The following is a 22208-nucleotide window of genomic DNA, read 5'->3' as shown; positions in this document are numbered from 1 at the left end:
ATGGTGATCCGATGTCATCATGACGATATCTGGGTCACCAGAGCTAGCAAACTTGCTACACAATGCTCAGAGCATGATGTAGCAAGTTTGTCAGTGCAGCACTGACAGATTATAAGGCATAGGAATGCTCCCGTGTTCCAATGCTTTATAAGGCTATGTGCACACGATGCGGATTTGAAGCAGAAATTTCCTGAGCATTTTTGCCTCTCCCTGGCAGAAAAAAAAACGCATGTGGATTTTACATGCGTTTTTGAAGCGTTTTTGTACATCAATGAATGCTTTTTGGAGCTAAATAAAGCTATTTGGTGGGACATTGCTTGGATTACCATAGAACTGGGGTGAGTATATTGGTTCATTTGAATGATTAAAGAATGTGTCTGTTGTATTTCAAATAAAGTGTTTACACTGTGTGTGTTTATTTAACTCTTTACTTTAAGTGTGGTCATGAAAAGGTCTGATTGATACCTTGTCATCACCAAACAAAAGAGCTGGGTATCAACTAGTCCCATTCACCCAATCTTCATTAGCATTTCTATTCATGTAATTTATGCTGTTGCTGTGAGCTGCTAATTTTAGCCTGGAAAGGTGCCATTAGGCAAACATAGTCCATGGCCATAATTAACATCTCACAGCTGGTTCGTTAGCCACTACGTCCCCACCAATCAGCACTCAGCAGCGCTTTGGGCACAACATATTTTTGTTGCGTCCAAAATGCGGTGTTCTAATGCCGCACTTTTATTGCTGCTACATGTGAATCCACCCCATGTAATGACACTTTAATCGGTAAAAATCTGCAGTGAAGACTGGTGTGTTCGCTACAGAAATTGACATGCTGCGGGTGAGTATGGGTACGTGGCCACTGTCAGGAGATGCTGCAGGTTTGACGCTGCTTGTTTATACAACATCAAACCCGCAGCGTCCAGATGTTACAGCATAGTGGATGGGATCTCTAGAAATCCCATGTCCACTATGCGTGCATCAGAGGCAGGGCCGGCGTCCGCACCCGGGCAAGTGCCGGGGCCCTGAGCACCCCGACACGCTATGGGACCCGTGAGCGGTCCGGTGCTTGCTCAGGCCCCCGCTTGCTCAGGGCCCCGGCAGCCTGCGGCACAATACTTATCTCTCCCCGTGCCTCCGCAGCAGCTCCGGTCTCTTCCGTGGCTGCTGCACTGTGACGTTTCAGGTCAGAGGACGCGGTGACATCTTTACACCGCTCTCCTGAGCAGTCACAGCGCAGATCTGGAAGACACCATGGGTCTGGAGCAGTGGCAGCAGGTGAAAAGTGAGGTGATTATTTTGATTTTCATTTTTTTTTTATATGTATGGAGGAAAGGGATATTATCATGGGCTGGGAAGAGCAGACTACTGCTCCTCCCATCCACGCTGCTCTCGCTGTTATCAGCAAGAGCGGCGGTCGAATGAGAGCAGTAATAGCCTCCTCTCCTGACCCGAGTACCACCCGCAGCGCGTTTCTGGCGTCAATTTGCGCCCATTGACTTTCATTAAAACGCAGCAAATCCGCTGTTGATTTGTTCATTCTGCATCCCAAAGATCGCAACAATTCTTGGTTCACATTAATCCTGCACTGAGCGCTTATGTAGCACCCTGAGGATTCGGCTGCTACAGGGGTATTGCACCTCAAACCAGAGGTGTGATATTCCACTCCCGGGTAAGGATGGAGTGTGGAGCTGAGCTCGGTAGGCTGCATGCACTACACACATCCCATTTCCGAGGAGCAGACCGACGGTACTCCCACTTAGAAATGTGCAGGTACGACCGAGTCTGTTCCTGGCTGGAGTGGGAGGGGGGTGGAACATCCCAAGTAGTGTAGGGGCAGATAGGGGGAGCAGCCTGGGTAAAGATAGGAGCTCATTGGGTGCTGGTCACCTGAGCTCACACATAGAGGGTGTATATAAGGTGGGCACCATCAGAGAACAGGGTCAGTCAGTCAGTCTTTGCAGAGAAGTCAGAGGAAGAGGAGCAGAGCAGCCCCAGAGAGAGAGAGGAGAAAGCCAGAAAGACCCAGAGGGGGAAACAGAAAAGGAACTCTGAGAACCCAAAGTCCATCAGCGGGTGAAGAGTTGGCATCAGGGTACCGGAACCCAAGCTGGTGGGGGCAAAAACACACCCCAGCCAGAGACCGGAGGCCGTGGGCAGCGTCTGCCACGGCCACCCACCACATCCACCCCGAAGGCATACCACGTGGAGGGTCAGGGAACCCAAGGCCAAGGGTCTCCCAACAGAAGGCCCGAGGGAGCTGGACCTGGGTGGATCACTAGTGGGGACGGCCAGAGAAAGGACAGAAGGAGAGCTCAGGGTCACGCTCCGGACTCGCTTGGGGGTTGGCTGGATCCAGGACCTGGTGGATGCAGCACGGCTCGGGAGGTCACTTGAAGCTGGAGTGACCGGAACATCAGCAGTGAGTAAATACCCTAAACTGCACAACCCGACTCTGTCTTCATTTTACATCTACGCTGCACCACCACAACCCCCATCCTCTGCACCTGACCCCCTGAGGCTATACCCCACCCGTTGGGGGTTATACCATCACAAGCTGCACCTACACCATCAGCCTCAGCGGACCCTGCTGCAGCGGCGGCCATAGTGACCGCAATACAACGGGTGGCGTAGTCGACAATAAAGAACTTAATAACATCTGTAGGACTGCCACATACAACTGAGTTTGACACCCTGGGCACGGACCGGGTCACAGCCGCTCGGAAGACTACAACTCCCATCTGATCCGGCTCCGGATATTCCCCCTAAAGAATATGGCCCAGGGGGCGCGTCAACTTTGGCGTAGTCGGCAGGATTACGTGCCCGCAACACCCGGGTACTGCGTGCCTGAAGAAAAGAATGAGTTTACCTCAAAAAGAAGTCTCCTGCCGGTTCCGGAGGGTCCCCGCCATCGGACCCCATCACCAGTCGATTCCAGCCGGTTGTCCGCCATTAACAGCGTTTTCCCGCCATCTGCAGAGTTTCCCGCCAAGGGGAAGCGATTCCCGCCATTTCCAAAGGTTTCCCGCCTTGGAAGAGCGGACGCCATTATGGGCGTGCCAGAGGGTGGCAAGAGGCCGCCTCCCATCGTGGGCCAGGACAGAAAATGGCGCCAAAAGTGGAAACCGCCCCCCCCAACAGAGACTGTGATGCTAGAGGTGTCTGTCAGCGTGAAAGAACTGCCCCTGGAGCTGACAGTCACCAAGTGGCCCCGGGACCGCCCTCGAGGTGGGAGGGGACGAAAGGAGAGAGCAAAGATGGGTGCCGCTTGGAGCAGTCTAGAGCGAGCGCACCCGGAGGCAAGAAGCCTGGAGAAGAATATCGGAGGAGCTTACCCGGAGATGGCGAGAAAGCAGAGCAGCACCGGCCCGTTGGCCAGGAGCCTGCTAGAAACCGAGGAGGGAGAGCAGAGCAGCACCGGCCCGCTGGCCAGGAGCCTGCTGGAGACGACTGTAGGAGAGCAGAGCAGCACCGACCCGTTGGTCAGGAGCCTGCTGGAAACAACGACCCCACTAGGCCTAGTGGAGGTCCTAGCACAGCTCCCCTGAGACCGGGAGTGTGCACAGACCGCTCTGGAGGGCCTCGCAAGGAGGATGGCCCGGGTGCAGCGAGAGACGTTGGCGGAGTGGAGCCGTGAGATGGCCCAGCAGACCGAGACCTGTCAGCGGAGCACGCCACCCGAGACGAGGAGACAGACCGCCTCTGAGGATGGCGCGGGAGGATTGAAGGCCGGAGACGGCGCCGAGAAGGGAGCCGAACGAGTGGAGGCAGGTAAAGGGGACGTCTATACCCCAAACCGGGAAACCGCGTACCTGCCCCAGCTCCCCGTCGCAGAGCCCGAAGTCTATCCTGCCGTGCCCGTCGCTGCAACGTCACCGCCGCAGACTAGGCCTCAAACGGGAGCCGCGACCCCTGTGACGTCACACGCCTCGACCCCGAGCGTGACCAAGCAGGAAGTACCACCAGCCTGGTCGCAAGGCCTAGTACCCCCGGGCGCCGCAATACCAACAGCGCCCCCTACCTCCGCGGAGCCCCCGGCCTGGTCGCAGGGCCAAGTAGCCCAGGGCGCCGCCGTCCTTACGGTGCCCTTTACCTTCCAGATACCCCAGGCCTGGCCGCAAGGCCCGGGCAACCCGGGCTCTAACACCACCGCGCCCATAAGACCAAGAGTGCCGCATCTGGGAGAGGACCTGTACGCCCAGCACACGTGCCCGGATGGGCAGCCATTTATATGGCCACCGGAGTTCCACCATCCCCGACTCCGGAGAGAGAGACCCCTGGATGAACCCCTGATCCCGGCTCCAAAGCCCGTAAAGAGGATCTCGCCCCCGCTAGCAGAAGCGCAGTTTGAGTGGGACCCCACCGGAGAAGATCTTATGGGGTTCACTCAAGAAACTCGGGCAGCTGCAGCGGAGCGTGCTGAGTGCTGCCGCCAACAGCTCGAGGACTTCGAGAGGGAGCGGAGAGAGAGGCGGGTCCGGGAACAGCAAGCTCAAGTAAGGAGCGCGGAGCAGAAGAGCCGGGCCAGGAGAGACCCCCGTGCAGCGCATAGTCCTCGCACCACCGGGACTGTGATAAAGTTTAACCTGCAGCATGGGTGGGGCTTCATCCGAGACCACCACACCCTAGGCGACGTCTTCGTAACCAGGAGAGACGTTGAGTCCCACCTACCGGAGGGACACAGAGGTCGTGACCTTTACATCGGGGACGAGGTCACCTTCACCCGGCACAAGTGTGCCAAAGGTCCCTACGCCCTCCATGTGCATCGCCTGACGGAGAAAGAGCTGCGGTGTGAGGAGGAAGAGCAAGAGGACCCGGACGGGTCTGAAGCCAAAGGTAACCATAAAGCAAGAGCAGGAGGACGCCGTCGCTAAGTACAGCGAAGCAGAAGTTGTGTATAGTTGCCCGTCGGGGCACAGTAAACTGAAACTGTTACTATTGCTAATATAGTCCCCGTTGGGACCAGCAAGTGTGAACTGTTACCCGTTTTTCCCTTAATCCCACTGACCGAGGACTGAGAGCGGTCATTCCTCCCTAATACCTGGCCGAGGACTGAGAGCGGCCACTACCTTTTGTATATAGTTGCGCGTCCTAAAGCGCCCCCTACCGGTTTTATAGGAAAACCATTTTTCTAAGAAAGACTGTCGCACTTTACCCGGTCACACGTTGCACAGTGACCGGAGGAGGAGCCAGAGGCGACGAGAATGTTTTATATGAAAAGTTTTATGCTAATATATGTTGTTTTATATGTTTTATATGTTTATGCAAAAATTTGTATGTTTTTGGTGTTATGTCTTACAGCCCGAGGACGTGCTGTGATTTACCAGGGGGGAATGTAGCACCCTGAGGATTCGGCTGCTACAGGGGTATTGCACCTCAAACCAGAGGTGTGATATTCCACTCCCGGGTAAGGATGGAGTGTGGAGCTGAGCTCGGTAGGCTGCATGCACTACACAGATCCCATTTCCGAGGAGCAGACCGACGGTACTCCCACTTAGAAATGTGCAGGTACGACCGAGTCTGTTCCTGGCTGGAGTGGGAGGGGGGTGGAACATCCCAAGTAGTGTAGGGGCAGATAGGGGGAGCAGCCTGGGTAAAGATAGGAGCTCATTGGGTGCTGGTCACCTGAGCTCACACATAGAGGGTGTATATAAGGTGGGCACCATCAGAGAACAGGGTCAGTCAGTCAGTCTTTGCAGAGAAGTCAGAGGAAGAGGAGCAGAGCAGCCCCAGAGAGAGAGAGGAGAAAGCCAGAAAGACCCAGAGGGGGAAACAGAAAAGGAACTCTGAGAACCCAAAGTCCATCAGCGGGTGAAGAGTTGGCATCAGGGTACCGGAACCCAAGCTGGTGGGGGCAAAAACACACCCCAGCCAGAGACCGGAGGCCGTGGGCAGCGTCTGCCACGGCCACCCACCACATCCACCCCGAAGGCATACCACGTGGAGGGTCAGGGAACCCAAGGCCAAGGGTCTCCCAACAGAAGGCCCGAGGGAGCTGGACCTGGGTTGATCACTAGTGGGGACGGCCAGAGAAAGGACAGAAGGAGAGCTCAGGGTCACGCTCCGGACTCGCTTGGGGGTTGGCTGGATCCAGGACCTGGTGGATGCAGCACGGCTCGGTAGGTCACTTGAAGCTGGAGTGACCGGAACATCAGCAGTGAGTAAATACCCTAAACTGCACAACCCGACTCTGTCTTCATTTTACATCTACGCTGCACCACCACAACCCCCATCCTCTGCACCTGACCCCCTGAGGCTATACCCCACCCGTTGGGGGTTATACCATCACAAGCTGCACCTACACCATCAGCCTCAGCGGACCCTGCTGCAGCGGCGGCCATAGTGACCGCAATACAACGGGTGGCGTAGTCGACAATAAAGAACTTAATAACATCTGTAGGACTGCCACATACAACTGAGTTTGACACCCTGGGCACGGACCGGGTCACAGCCGCTCGGAAGACTACAACTCCCATCTGATCCGGCTCCGGATATTCCCCCTAAAGAATATGGCCCAGGGGGCGCGTCACTTACACCGAGGTTTCCGTGTAAATCTCTGAAATACGTAATTCAGCAGAAGATTCCCTGTAATGAGGCAGATGGTGGTACTGTGGATGCTGTTGTAATGAGGCAGCTGGTGGTACTGTGGACGCCGTCTGACCTGTGATCTGGAGGTGTCAGTCTTTTTAGGCATGCATAAAAGCACAGTCCGTCACAGTTTTGTGCACTTCTGAAAAGGACACCACTGAACAGAGGCCAGACGGAGTCCAGAGTAACTCTGCTGCGTTATTATAGTGAATGGATCCTTGGGGGATTTCATGTGAATCACGTCACTCGGAGATTTAGATAGAATCCCCAATATAAGTGCTCAGCGTAGAGCGCCGGATAAATGTGATGTAAAATGTTCCTCACAAAAGGTTCAAATCAATCCATAAAAAGCAAGTACCCACTCAGGTACGTCATCTGTTAACGGAAATATAGGGGGAGTCTGCGATACGGGTAGCACTTAGGCTCTGGAAAAGCAAAATGGCTCCTTACCCCTCAAAACAAACTCAAAATTCTGCACTCCCAAATCCAAATGCCACCTCAGTTCTGAGCCCCAGTTTGCCTAAACCCCAGTTAGCATCCACATGTTTGGCATTTCTGTAGTGATGAAAGCCAGCCTAATTTACAGGTGCATGTCTCCAGAAGCATGAGCGGGGCACAACGTACTGCTCAGTGAAAATTGTAAACTGCCGTTGTAGTGACCAACATCCACTGCTGCTTGTTTCTGGAAAACGCCCATGGAGTCCAAATAGTCCGTACACCTGTAGATAAAATTCCCATAGGGGTATAATTTCCAAAATGGGGTCACTTGAGGGGGGATTCTGCTATTCTAGCACTAAGGGGTTATGTATATGGAGTCCGCAAACTATTCTAAGAAAATCTGCGCTCCAGGAGGCAAATAGAGCTCCATCCGTCCCGAGTCTCTCCGTGTAGCTAAGCAGTACTGTACTGCCATATATGGGGTATTTCTATATTCAGCAGAAGTTGTGGGACAAATTATGGTGCCATTTTTGCCCATATCCCAGTGTGAAAATGTAAAATCTGGGGCTTATGGGGGTTCTGCTGTTCTGACAAATGTGACATGATATAGCACCCTCAAACCATTCCAGCAAAGTCTAAACTCTAATATGATACTTCTTCCCTTCTGAGCTTTGCACTGTGCATCAAAAGTAGTTTTCTACCACATACGGGGAATTTGCATACACAGGAGAAATTGCACATCAAATTTTGGAGTCCATTTTCTCCTGCTATCCTTGTGAAAATGAGCATTTGGGGCTAAAACAACATTTTTGTGGGAAAAATATATTTTTTTTTCATTTTTACAGATCCACGTTGTAGAATTCTGTGAAGCACCTGGGGTATCAAGGGGCTCACCATACATCTAGATAAATTCCTTGAAGGGTCTAGTTTCCAAAATGGAAATGCAGACCATTCCATCAAAGTCTGCGTTCCAAAACGTCACTCCTTCTTTTCTGAGCCCTACTGTGCACCCAAACAATACCCCCCCCCCCCACATATAAGGTATCTGCGTGCTCAGGAGAAAATGGACCTCAAAATTTGTTGTGCAATTCCTCCGGTTACCCTTGCGAAAATATAAAAAAAAATTGGGGCTAAAAACATTTTTTGTGGGAAAAATGTGGTCTTTTTATTTTCACAGCTCTACATTATAAACTTCTGTGAAGCTCTTGGGGGTTCAGGGTGCTCACCACACATCTAGATACATTCCTTAATGGTTTTAGTTTCCAAAATTGTGTCAATTGTGGGGAGTTTCCACTCTTTAGGCACATCAGGGACTCTCCAAATGCGACATAGTGTCTGCTAATTATTCCAGCAAATTTTACATTCAAAAAGTCAAATGGCACTCCTCTACTTCCTAGCCCTGCTGTGCGCCCAAACACTGTTTTTTTTTGTTCTTTTTTTCTCCCACATATGGGGTAGCAGCGTGCTCAGGTGAAATTGCACAACATATTTTGGGGTGTATTTTCTCCTGTTACCCTCGTGAAAGTTTAAAAAATTGTGTCTAAATTCAAATTTTTGTGAAAAAAAAATTAAATGTTCATTTTTTTTTCTTCCACATTTCATGAATTCCTATGTAGCACCTGAAGGATTAATAAACTTAAATGTGGTTTTAAGCACCTTGAGAGGTGCAGTTTTTTAATGTAGTCACTTTTGGGTATTTTCTGTCATAGAGGCCCCTCAAAGACACTTCAAATGTGATGTGGTCCCTAAAAAAATGGTTTTGTAAATTTTGTTGGGAAAATGAGAAATCGCTGGTCAACTTTTAATCCTTATAACTTCCTAACAAAAAAAAATGTTTCCAAAATTGTGCTGATGTAAAGTAGGAAATGTGTGAAATGTTATTTATTAACTATTTGTGTAACATAACTCTCTGAGTTAAGGGCATAAAAATTAAAAGTTTGAAAATTGAAAACTTTTCGCTAAATTTCCGTTTTTTGTTTTTTTTTCACAAATAAACGCAAGTCATAACGAAGAAATGTTACCACTATCATGAAGTAAAATATGTCACTAAAAAATAGTATCAGAATCTGTGGGATCCGTTGAAGCGTTCCAGATTTATTGCCTCGTAAATTGACACTGGTCAGGATTGTAAAATTTGGCCTGGTCATGAAGGTGAAAACAGGCTAGGGAGGGAAGGGCAAAATGCACCTCAGCACTGAGCACCTCTGTAACTTTTCATGTTCTCCACTTTGTGGCTGAGCTGCTGTGGTTCCTAAATGCTTCAATAATACTCCTCACGGTTGACTAAAGTTTCCTCTCCAAAATATTTCACATACTGACTTGTTACAGGCATCCAATTGCAGTGTAACCCTCGAATTTAGTGGGCTCTTTTAGAATGACCTAATATTTATAATTGATTTTAAAGACAGATTGCATGGCTGGGGGGATTTTATGTGGCAATGGGACTGAGTGAGAAAAAAACAGAATTCATCCATTTACGCAGTGAGTACCTAGCGATTTACGCAGTGAGTCCCTATAGTTATGTCCATTAAGTATGTAAATATACTATGCAAGGAAATATACAGTCATTGCTATTGACACCTGATTAAGCACAATCTCTGTAAGTAACCCTGGCAATAGCATAAAATATCATGACATTAACAATAGCTGTAGTGGCTTGTATAGTTTGCAGTTCATGATACAGGAAGGAACATTGTGACCAACTGGCAAGAGTTCTGTTTGCATTGGGCACTGTGAACATTCAGTAATTTAATAGGGTGCACTTTAAATAGAAACTTGTTCTGTCTCAATCAATGCTGACATTGATTTATAAGCTCTGCATATATGACTGTGTGCCAAGAGCAAACATTTTACTCATGCTCTTCCATTCATTCTGAATTTAAGCTTTATGTGGCAGTTACATTAATGTTACATTAATGATATATTTTCCGGGGGGGGGTGCTTTTCTAAGAAATATGTAACAAACATAAAAATGACTGCATTTGTTATAGATGCTGCCATGTTATTTTTTATCCTGGGGCTGATTGTGCTGTCATATAAAATTGGATCAACTGGGTATTTCCATCTCAGACATTTAGATTAGGCCATACACACATATGGGACCAGCTTTAGCTTTAGAACAGGATCCTGTCTTGTGCTGCTGTGAATAGAGAGTTGACCATACATGTCCAATTCTTTCTATTCACTTCTGTGAGTGTTCCAAAAGTAATGCTTAATGTCCAAGATGGGAATCCACAGTAATCATTTTCCGTTTGTTACATGGAACCTGTCACCTAAAAAAAAGCTATTTAGTTAATAGCTTTGTAAAGTTGCCCAGTGCCGGCCCTTAGACCAACGTTGCCAGAAGGAAAGGAACTTTAATCCCCCCTCGGCAGAGTCCCGGTTTTGGTCACTGGGGCAGCGCTGGCCATAGTTTAGTCACCGCTCTTTGTATAAAGAATGGCGTCTGTAACCGCGCCCCCCCCCACCTCCCTGCACTGACTGACAGCCAGCCCTAATGCCGAGCTGCTGCCTGTCAGTACGGGGGGTGGGGGGCGTCACTCACCTTACACAGAGCAGTGGCTAAACCACCGCTGACCCCGTGACTGAAACCGAAATGCTTAAGTTAAGTTAATTTCCTTTTGGCAGCGTGAGGCGAAGTGTCGGGCAGGTTCACAATGCTATTAACCTGCAGAATAACAGCATTTTTTTTTTTCAGGTGATAGGTTCCCTTTTAAAGGTCTTGATCTAGAATGTTAAGTTTCTATTGCATATAACATATATATATATTACATAACTTGCAAAATGAATGACATGTAAATCGCACCATGAAATTATGCAATTAAATCACACAGATAAGCCTATATATACATATGTACCTACTTGCCTAGATTGTGCAGGAGTTTCACAAAAAAACAATACTCCAAGAGCTTGTTGAGTGTTAGGAACGTTTCTTACAAAGTCATTTCAGCTGGAGCAGATAGTCCACTGAACTCAACATTTAGGCCTCATTCAGACGTCCATGTTTTACATCCGTGTTCTGTGTTTTTTCACAGATTCTAACCATAAATGTGTTCTGAGGCTGTTTACTTGTGAGTATTTAATTTTTTTACATACCAAGTGTCCACAAAAAAGACAGAGACCTGTCCATTTGTGATCGGAGGCATTGATCAAACTCACCAATGCAAGTCAGTAGGTTAATAAAACAAAAAAACGATAGCACACTGATACCTGATGCTTATTTCATCTGTATGTTAACCATTTTTTACTGTTTAATGGATAGGAGAAATTGGGAAGGGGTGGGGGCTTAGGTTAAAAATACAGGTCTCGATTCATCAAGACCAGTGTTGTACACGCCAGTCTTCATGAGGGGGGCTTATTGGAGTCAGAGGAGCCTTAGGCTACGTTCCCTCGATGAGCTTTTGGTGCATTTCTGTTGTTGCAGAATTTCTGCACCTGTTATTTAAATTAAGTTACTTGTGGTTTTCCTTGCGTTTTTTTGTGCGTTTTTTTACATGTGCTTTTTATCATGTTTTTGACGCTGCTTTTTTGTTTTGGTTTGTGATGCTTTAAATAAAGCTGCCTTTTGACACTTCCTATTTTTTTTGTTTTGACAAAACTTCATTGATATACTTGGGTGCGGATTACTTGCGTTTTTGATGTGTTTCCTAAGTTTATGGGGAAAATCCACACAGAAAACTCAGTGCTGTGGATTTCAAACACGTACTGCAGGTTAGTTTACGCAGTTTACTTTGCTGGAACTCTAAGACGCAGCGTCAAAAACTCCACCAAAAGCTCATCGTGGGAACATGGCCTAATTTATTAAAGGGGTACTCCAGAGAGATTTAAAAAAAAAAAAATGTACTGTCCCTGACCACATAAACTATAACGATGCATCGGACTGCAGATAGAGAGACGTTATCTGGGGGTTGGTGTGACAGCAGCTGCTCCTCACTGCTCACGCCTCTGTCTGGGGCATTACAGCAGTGTGCAGCTTCATGCTGTTACTATCAGCCAGTCTCCTGATAATAGCCACCTCTCTGCATATAACACTATTTGCGGCCACGCCCCTCTTCTCCGACTGGCTGTTACTCACAGCGGGGAGCTGAACTCTGCTGTGTGACATATTGTCCCAGACAGGAGCAGGAAGCAGCTCCTGTCACGCTGAATTACAAGTGTTCTAAATTTTTATCTCCCTAGAGTACCACCTTAAGAGCTGCACCTCTTAATTAATCAAGTGCATCTTAAAAGTGGATTGTGCCTCGCCACCAATCTTACTCCAGTGAGAATTGGAGTAAGATTTATACTAGTCATGAATTAGACATGCAGGCATCGCCATGCACTGTCCCCGCCTACTCCTCCTATTTTAGCTGAGCTGGCCGAAACAGGCGTAAAAACGCCTAGGTTGCAAATTTGGCGCAACTGTTGTTGCACCAAAACTTTGCTTCTTTCCAAAGCGTTTTACATCAGCGTTCTAGATTAAATCTTTTTGCACACTTTTGTCAAAAGATGGCCGCTTGAATTTGGTTGAATAAACATGATTATAGACCTTGATAAATAGTTATTAACCTTTTGCAAATCAGAACACAAAAAAACTTACTGAAAATGGACTAAACGTTGGCTCTTTTGATGGCTCAGGAGGGTCGTTAGCAGTTTCAACGCTGTCATACATGGGGTTTGCAATGTTTGAAGATGGAACTCTGTTAAAATCTGACACGGTTTCCTTTTCATCATACTGTAGAACATAACAGATGTAACATGTCAGACACATTATTTACAGCGTATTATTCACATTACTTCATCATTTCTTCAAGATTTATTTTATTGGAATGATAAACCAGACTAATTTATATCTTTGAACTGACTAGAGAGGGAAGGTTAATGAATGTGGGTACTTAGATGAAGTGGCACTTTATCTATATAACTGAAACTTTATGTAGCAGTTAATACCATATTATAGAAGAGATATCGAAGTCTGTTTTGCTTTTGACTGCAACCCTTTTATTAGCTCAAACTGTAGCTTAACACTTGGCATAATCATTGGTAAATTTTGTGCATCTGTAAATATAATACATCTGTCAGACAGATAATTTCTTTAGTTTTTACACTACACTTTACTGGAGTGACATAGTGGCTTTTTTGCGACTCACATATCACATACTTACAAATCCCCCTATTAGTTTTGTTGCAGGCAGCATAACAAAGCAACCGATGTTAAAGAAGAAAAAATTTATTTAAAGAATGGGATTAATGGTAGCAATCTACAGTGATAAAGGTCATAGACTCGGTGTGGTGTCTAAGGTCACTAGGATGTGTACGTGAGAGACTGGCTCTGCTCCTGTTAGTAAACCACACAGACACCTGGTTTATGGCTTCTTCTGATCTTGGTACTATGGATCAGCTCAGTATTTTAATTGATAATTACCTCATGAAACTGCTGAAACTGAAAGTCTTTTCTGGAGAACTTCCTATATGCGAATATGGCAACTGCCAGTAATCCAAGGACGAGGACAATGCCAAAGAATATTCCCGCTCCGTGCCCAGCATGTAGAACCTAGTAAAGCCAAAAAAGAGAACAGTCCATGATGAGAAGATGGCGTTTACCTCAGTCTGAGTACATGAGTGTAAGGCAGGGACAAACATACCATTGGTGCAATTGCACAGGGGCCCAAGAGGTAAGGAGCCCACTACTACCTCCAAAGTAGGTGGAATAGCCCATTATAATGCACAATTAGACTGGAAAGGGCCCATATAATATTCTTGCACAAGGGCCTCTTCTGTCTGTCTCCACCACTGGTGTAAGGGTCCAGGTACATAGCAAAGCCGCAAGCATGGACCTTGACTGATGGCTCACAGAATCCCTACAGCACCATATTGTACCCTGGAATCCCTCTGTCATGTGACATTTAATAAAACATGACAATATTTTCCATAAAATTGAAGCTACATCCATGGAAGTACTTACAATGTACAAGAGGATCCAAAAGACTAAAATAGATTGAAACCATAATGGGGTTTGTAAAATACAACATTATGCCCTGTTATATTAACTGCAGCAGTTTTTTCAGCTCAGAATAAAATTTTCATATATTGTTGCTGTGAGTGAGACTTTCTTCCTATAATAAAACAGTTGTACTTTCTTTCAAGTGCCATTCACATATTTCTGGCTAAAACAGGATTGGATCCGATCATAGTCCGGTCGGATAATTTTTCCCAGTATAATTTTTTCCTATTTTTATTCTGTAGCAGTAATGAAGTTAGAATATGCAGTGACAATACAGTTGTGTAAACGTATTGACTATTCTTGCACACGCCATATGACATCTGCTGTTCCCCCTAGTGGCCGCTCTGTGCATGTAAACTTGGACATACAGTTATACTTACTAATGGCTCAGGAGGGGCTTTTAGAGGTCCAGATATCATGTGTATCACTCCATTTGAAGCAACGTAGTCACCGTGTACTATACGTTTTCCGCCAACATATCTGATTTTATTCTATTAAAGAATAACCAAGACAAATTTAGACTAATATAGAATACCTCTGAATTATACTCTTACATCCAGCTACAAAAATACAAGTATAAAAAATGTACACTATACACACATACCAGATAACACCACAACTCCACTTCTAAATATGATATTCTATATCACTAAGTAGTACTGTGTGATTGAAGTTTTTTTCTGTCCTTAGTGGCCTTTTAGAAAATGAGGTCCTATACAACAGCCTAAATTTCAACCTCTAAAATGAGCTTAAAGGGAAGCTATCATCAGAAAATGACCTGTTGCAGAATTTTAGGTTATATTTATTTTTAAAAATTTGGGGCAATTGTGTTTTTTTCTGTCATTATAATCTATATTTAAAAAAAAAAGATAATTAGTATTCTTGCATTTTTCGCACTGGCCACTGACGTTTTTTTTACATTCCTACTCCCTGTTCTTTCAGGAGGGGCATACAGCAAGTCTCCATATCACATGCAGGATCACAATGACAGGCAACACCTCTATACACTGCTGATAATGCAGCATCCACCATTCACAATAGGTGATGTCACAGCTCACCCTGCTTAACGCCCACCCTCTCCTCCCCATTCATAATGACCATTATGGCTATGTGCAAGTGTTGTTTCCTGAAACAAAAAGAAGTATAAATAAGAGTCTAAATAAAGCCCCAGTGGCCAGTGTGAAAATAGCAAGAGTTTTAGTTTTTATTATTAAGCGCACCGCTCAGCAAGATTGTGCCCGGTAAACTACATACACTGTCAAGTGGGCGATATTACACTGATTAAAATGATACCTTGGTTGATGAAGTAAGTCATCCTATTTTACATAGCCCTACTAGATTGCATTATGTAAAATAGGAGGCAGGTCAGTGAAGGCACAGTGAGCTGTCATAAGAGCATACAGATGAATATGTAAGCAGAGCACCAGATAGAGCGCCACCACACAGGAAGCCCCAAAGCATTGAGCATATCATTATCTCCAAACTGAAAGTACAGATTACACAAGAACCACAGGACGGATTTCATCAACCAAGGTATCATATTAATCCGTGTAATGGCGCCCTCCTGACAGTGTATGTAGTTTACGGAGCACAATCCTGCTGACAGGTGCACTTTAAAGCAGATTGTGCCAAGTCTTCAGTGAGTTGTGGGATGAGTGGGAGCCAAGGCCAACGGACCCTGCCCCTGCACGATATCTGCCAATTCTGTAAGCCTAGTCCAATCATCCCTGGCATACCTTGTAGCAAGAAATGTAAAATAAACTCTTAATAGTCAGAGAAAAGAAATGTAACCTGCTTCTTATTATATTGTATTGATATCTTACTTTGTTTTCTGTGTCTGACGAGGTCTCTTCAAAAGAAACAAGTAGCTTGTTGCCAATCCTGGTCTGGAGTAATGTTCCATTAGTGAGGTCATTGATGAATACCATGCTGACATTGGCAGTGTGATATTCAATGTCACGACTCGAGAGTGTCTTTGAAAATAAACAAAACAGTGAAAGTTACAATAATTGTGACTTATTATTCATTGTCATTCTAATCTACCACCAATATGAGAATCTCTGTGAGGTTTTAAAAAGAATTTCAACCCCAAACACAAAATTTGGCATAAATATCAGTAAACTAGAAATGACACCAGTTTCCACAATTTGATTATTATGCATATTTGAATTATGGTAGCTTCTTGGTAAAGTGTCACTTACTTTACTGATTCATAATTCCAAAAATTAGCTAACAGCAAGAAACTTTTACATCTAGTTCCTAAGAAGCATAATAATTTTTACTAAAATATCCATATCAAGTGGAAAGAACTGAACAAATTGCAAATTTCTATATAAGAAAAACAAACAGATCAGTCGCTAACATTTCCTAATTATAACGTCTGATTTATTAATGTATTATTATTTTATAGCTTGGATAGCAGTCATTCATATAGAGTAATTAAACTTTATTTTTTTTTCAATAAATCAATAGTACAAGAAAAAGATAGAATATTACAAAGTTTCTTTTCTTCACTTATCAAACTCCTTCCCTATCTCTTGCACTGATCACTCACTTTACTAATAAAATCTGTAAACACTGAGAAATCAGGTTACAGTTACTGGTCACAGAAGTCTATGGACAGGGGAGGAGGAGAAAGCTGCTGTAAGGAGAGAGACAGATACTGCTGCTAGTAAGTGTTCTCCTATTTCAGCCCAGAGCTGCTTTCACAATAATACTGTTGTACTACTCTATAATGTCCTCCATTCTGCTGCTGCATCTGTGTGTATGAAAGTGACGCACCCCTGGGCCTGTGTCGCGCAGCGTTGCGCACGCGGGAGCTTACCCGGAGCCGGATCTGTTGAGGGTTGTAGTCTCGTGGCGGTGACCCGGTCCGTGCCCAGGGAGTCAGACTAAGTGGCGCTGTATTAGTGGTAGATGTTGTACGACTACGCCACCCGTTGAATGCAGCGAAGGAGCTGCCGCTGCAGGGCAGACCGCTGAGGCCGGTGGTAGGATTGTGCAGCGTGATAGTATCACCCCCAACGGGAGGGGTATGGCCTCAGGGCAGCCGACGTGGATGATGGGGGTAGCAGGAACCACTCGGAGACGGTACGGTGTAGTTCAGGGTCTTTACTGGTGACAAAGATAGACCCTCCCGGAGTACTGGCTAGCGTTTGGGGCCTGGTCAGTCCTTGAGCAGATGGGATCTCCCCTGGCCAGGCGGAGTTGTAGGCCTCCCAAACTAACTGTACTCTTCTGGCTACCTTGCTAGAGGCGAGTATAAGTAGCCCACGTCCCTGAGTGTACCGTGTGGTGCTCACCCGTATGGCCGGTGACTCGGGGCCTTCTAGTAGCTTCCGCTCCACGACGGCGGTGCTGGTCCCACGCGTGTGACCGTGCCTTCGGGTTTCTTGGCCAGAGGACCTGAAATCCCCTGCCGGTCGGTTTCTGCTGCTGGATAGGAGTTAGTCCCCACAGCCTCGGACTCCGGGTCCGGTGATAGCTTCTCAGTCAGGGCGAGCTCTGCAGCTGCCAGCCCCTGACTCTTTGTAGTACTGCTCCCACAGAGCTCCTGTTGTTTCTTCCTATGCTGCTTCTCTTCTCTGTCTCTACTTCTTCTCTACTCACTAACCCTGCCTCAGCCCTAGGTTTATATAGGGGAAGTTCTTCCCCTCCCAGGACTGGGCAGGAGGTGTGGCATGCACAGGATCCCTGACCAAGAGACCTCCCACCTGCTCTCAGACATAACATTGCCGTTACTGTGGAAACCAGACCCCTGGGGTGCCACAAAAGAATGAAAGAGAGAGGGGAGTATGATCTCCTCTTCTCTGTGTGTGCTGTGTATGGGAAACATTGAGCAGCTAGAGTCTACTCAATCTGCAGCTAAGCTCCGAGAAAACTTACAATTTGATATGGATGTTACAGAGGTGAAAAATAGAGGACACAAGTCATATGATGGCCACAAATAATGTTAAAGGGGTTGTCTGCAACTTTAACACTGATGGGCTATCCTCAGAATAGGTCATTAATGTCTGATCGGTGGGGATGTAACACTAGGCACCCCCACCGATCAGCTAATCCCGGTGTCGGCAGCGGCCGGAACTACTCAGTTAAGGAGCTGCACACCTCCGCCATCAGAATAGTGGCCGCGGCCCGAAACTGCACATCCACCCCCTATTTATTTGAATAAGTGGTAGATGTGCAGTACCCGGCCATGGATACTATACAGTCAACCGAGCTGTCAAGCTCTGTAGCTTAGCAGTTCCAGCCGACACCGGGAATAGCTGATCAGCGGGGGTGCCAGTTGTCGCACCCTGACCGATAGGACATTGATGTGCCTAAGGGTAGGCCATCAATGTTAAAGTCCCAGACAACCCCTTTAACCCTATTGTAGACACACATGAGAGCTTATTCTAACAACTCATCTAACTTATAGGCAACCCGACATCACATGCTTGCCGAACCACCGGCAGCATCTATGAGACACTGACTTTGATTTCAGCCAGGTATGACGCATTCTGAAACGGTGCAGCATTTTAGAGAGTAAGGCTGTGTGCCCACTATGCGTTTTTTAAAGCATTTCCGCAGCGGCAATTCCGCTGCAGAAACGCTTAAAAAACGCTTGGTAGAAGGCCTGCCATATTCCCCAATGATAATCCGCATGTGCTGTGCACATGCTGCGGAAATTTCCGCTGCGGATTATCATTGCGGAAAAATCGGCAGCACCACCAATTATTTTGCAGAAGCGCTGCATTTTCGCCGCCATTGACTTGCATTGGAACGCATGGAATCTGCATCACTGCATCTGCAGATGCGGAATCCATGCATTTCAATGTGCGGATGGTACCCGGGTTTGGAGAAGAGGAGACTCTCCTCCGGACCCAGGTACCATAGTACCTGTAAAAAAAAGAATAAAATAAAAAATATACATTATACTTAACTTCTGGTGGCCCCCGGTCTCCATAGCGATGCGTCCTGGATTGCCGGATTACCATTCTTACGGTCACTCTATATAAATCCATGCTGTTTGTATGGATTTATATAGTGTGACCAAGTTGTCAAGCACTTTCCAAGTGATGCTAAAATCGCTTGGAAAGCGCTTGTCCACCCGCATGCGGAAATGCATGTGAAGAACGCTTCACATCCGCTTGTCCCTGGCAGGAAAAACACATGTACAATCCGCATGTACAATCCGCATGTACAATCCGCAGGCGTTTTTTCTGCCAGGGAAATGCAGAAACGCTCAGGAAAAAATCCGGAACATTTCTGCATCGTAGGTACATAGCCTAACACACATTAAAAGCCACTGGGGACTGATCTGCATGGGAGACTAGTTGGAAAGGCCGGTCCCCGGCGGGTTGTACATGACCACTCCCCAAAAGTGATGGGTTGCTCCTTGCATGCATGTAGAGGGAGAGACCTGTTAGTCATTGGCAAGGAGAAGCCACCAGGGACTGGCCTTTTTTAATGTTCACTCATATGGCTTGTTTCCCAAACAGCTTATAAAGTATGTTGCTCTTCAAAATTCTGCAGTGTTGCATAGTAAAACATACTTGACTGAAATCATACAGTCAGTGTCTGATACATGCTGCCTGTGGGTCAGGCAACATGTGTGCGCTGTCAGGTTCCGTTTAAAGGGTATCTGTCACCAGGTTTTCGCTACCTCATCTGAGAGCAGCGTCGACCAAGAGACCCTGAATCCAACTATGTATCATTTCGTTTACTGGGTGCAGGAGTTCTGACAGAGTTTTTAGGTAAGCTTTCTCAGCTCTGCTGCATTTTAAATATAAGCTCTGTATTTACATTGTCTTTATAGATAGTGAACTGCTTATCACAGGAGAGGCGAAATTGGACTAGCATGCATGCTCCTGTAGTCCAGGCAATGATAATCACCAGGTGATAAAACCTTCAGTGTAAGTTACATAGCAAAAACCTGCTGACAGATTCCCTTTAAGCTATGCTTTATATTTATTATTGTCCTCTTTAAATAGGACTGTCAAAAATTCAATAAACTGCCTTTGACATGGCTATAGTTTTTAAATGCATGACAGAGTGGTTTCCTGTGTCCCCCTCCCCCTGATATCTAGGGTACATGCCTTGCTAAGGAATCCCTACCTATGCCCTTGCTTTTAATTGGTCATAACAAATTATGTCACTTACCACATTCTCATTAATGCCATCATTACTAGGTGCAAAAAGTGTAGCTTGTATGGACAAGTCAGTGAGATAACTAATAAATTCTTTGCCTCTTGCTGAAGTATTGGAATATTTGAAAATTTTCTGTGGATAGAGGATAAAACCATGGTGAATAATTGGTGAATACCTGTGAGCACAGTGTATCCGTAGTCACATACCATTTCTAGAAAATTCCTTCAAGAATGATTGTAGACATATAGACAGGGCCGGTTTTAGACAAGTGGGGCCCTAGGTAAAGGTTTAAAGTGGGGCCCCAAATTCTAACATATTGCACCAGAAGCAATAAGCAATCCAATCACCTGATGAATGAGCAGCATTTTGCTCGTTTGTTGGACAATTGCTGATTAGTGTAAAAATATCAACTGTCGTTTGTGCTGCCGGTATTTATAAGTATGGATGCTACATGCACAGTATGCGACACACACATTGTATGTTACACCCACATACAGTGCTTTGTGAAAGTATTAACCCCCTTGGCTTTTTACCCATTTTGTTACATTATAACCTGTGTTTAAATATTTTTGTAATCCAATTTGTGTGTGATGCATCAGCACTGAATAGTCTAAGTCGGTAAAGTGAGAAAAATATAGGCAAACATTTAATTTATGGGATCAAATAACTAAAAATTGTCATGTGCATATGTATTCACCCCTTTTGCTATGAAGCCCCTAAAAATTTCTGGTGCAGGCAATTACCTTCGTAAGCCACATGCTTAGTGAAAGGAAGTCCACCTATGAGCAATATAAGTGTCACATGTCTGTTAGTATACACACATCTTTTCTGAAAGGCCACAGAGGCTGCAACATCATTAAGCAAGAGGCACCACTAACCAAACAATATCATGAAGACCATGGAGATTTCCAAACAAGTCAGGGACAAAGTTATTGAGAAGTACAAGTGACAGTTGGGTAATTAAAAAAAAAATCTCTGATGATCCCCCAGAGCACCATTAAATCCATCATCATCAAATGGAAAAAACATGGTACCACAACAAACCTGCCACGAGAGGGCCGCCCACCAAAACTCTCAGCCCGGTCAAGGAGGGCATTAATCGGAGAGGCAGCACAGAGACCAAAAGTAACTCTGAAGGAGCTGCAGAGTTTCCAAGCAGAGACTGGAGTATCTATCCATATGACCACAATAGGCCATACACTCCATAGAGGTGGCCTTTATGGAAGAGTGGGCAGAAAAAAAAGACTACTTACACGCATTGAAAGGCTTGTTTTGAGTTTGCCAAAAGACATGTGGGAGACTCCCCAAATGTATGGAGGAATGTGTCGTGGTCAGATGAGACCAACATTGGAACTTTTTGGCCACCAAGGTAAATGCTATGTCTGGCACCAAGCCAACACAGATCATCACCCCAAAAACATCATCCCCACAGTGAAACCTGATGATGGCAGCATCATGCTGTGGGGGGATGTTTTAAGGCAGCAGAAACAGGAAAATGGTCCAAGTCAGGGGGAAGATGGATGATGCGAAATACAGGGATATTCTTGAGCTAAATCTGTTTCTGTCTGTCAGCGATTTGAGACTGGAATGGAGATTCACCTTCCAACAAGACAATGACCCAAAGCATACTGCTAAAGCAACACTCAAGTGGTTTAAGGGGAAACATGTAAATGTTTTTGAGTGGCCTAGTCAAAGCCCAGACCTTAATTCAATTGAGAATCTGTGGTCAGACTTGAAGATTGCTGTTCACCAGAGGAAACCATCTCACTTGAAAGAGATGGAGCAGTTTTGCCTTGAGGAATGGTCAAAAATCCCAGTGGCAAGATGTGGAAAGCTCATAGAGATTTATCCAAAGCAACTTGCAGCTGTAATTGCCAGAAAAGGAGGCTCTGCAAAGTACTGACTTTAGGGAGGTGAATAGTTATGCACACTGATGTTTTCAGTTTTTTTGTCCTATTTGTTGTTTGCTTCACAAAAAAAGAAAACCAAATGTTCACAGTTGTAGGCATGTTCTTTACATGAACTGATGCAAATCCTAAAAAAACAGAGAAATTCCAGGTTGTGAAAACTTGAT

The 22208-nt window shown here is 45.8% G+C and overlaps 1 protein-coding gene across 1 annotated transcript in view; it reads right to left on the bottom strand.

Moving 5' to 3' along the window:
* Positions 1 to 22208, bottom strand: part of STAB2 (stabilin 2) — a 332513-nt gene that overhangs the window by 5788 nt on the left and 304517 nt on the right. The window contains exons 64-68 of the mRNA XM_073651531.1: positions 20147 to 20266; positions 15829 to 15978; positions 14386 to 14496; positions 13427 to 13555; positions 12602 to 12736 (exon numbers count right to left, since the gene is read on the bottom strand). Of these exons, the coding sequence (XP_073507632.1) occupies positions 12602 to 12736; positions 13427 to 13555; positions 14386 to 14496; positions 15829 to 15978; positions 20147 to 20266 (645 nt within the window). The remainder of the gene's footprint in view (positions 1 to 12601; positions 12737 to 13426; positions 13556 to 14385; positions 14497 to 15828; positions 15979 to 20146; positions 20267 to 22208) is intronic.

This window comes from Phyllobates terribilis, unplaced genomic scaffold (genome assembly GCF_046119375.1).
Source record: "Phyllobates terribilis strain yellow unplaced genomic scaffold, ASM4611937v1 Scaffold_11__3_contigs__length_659146591, whole genome shotgun sequence".
NCBI classification, from domain to species: Eukaryota; Metazoa; Chordata; class Amphibia; order Anura; family Dendrobatidae; genus Phyllobates; species Phyllobates terribilis.
The sequence above is the reverse complement of the archived record's forward strand: the minus strand, read 5'-3'. Positions and strand labels throughout refer to the sequence as shown.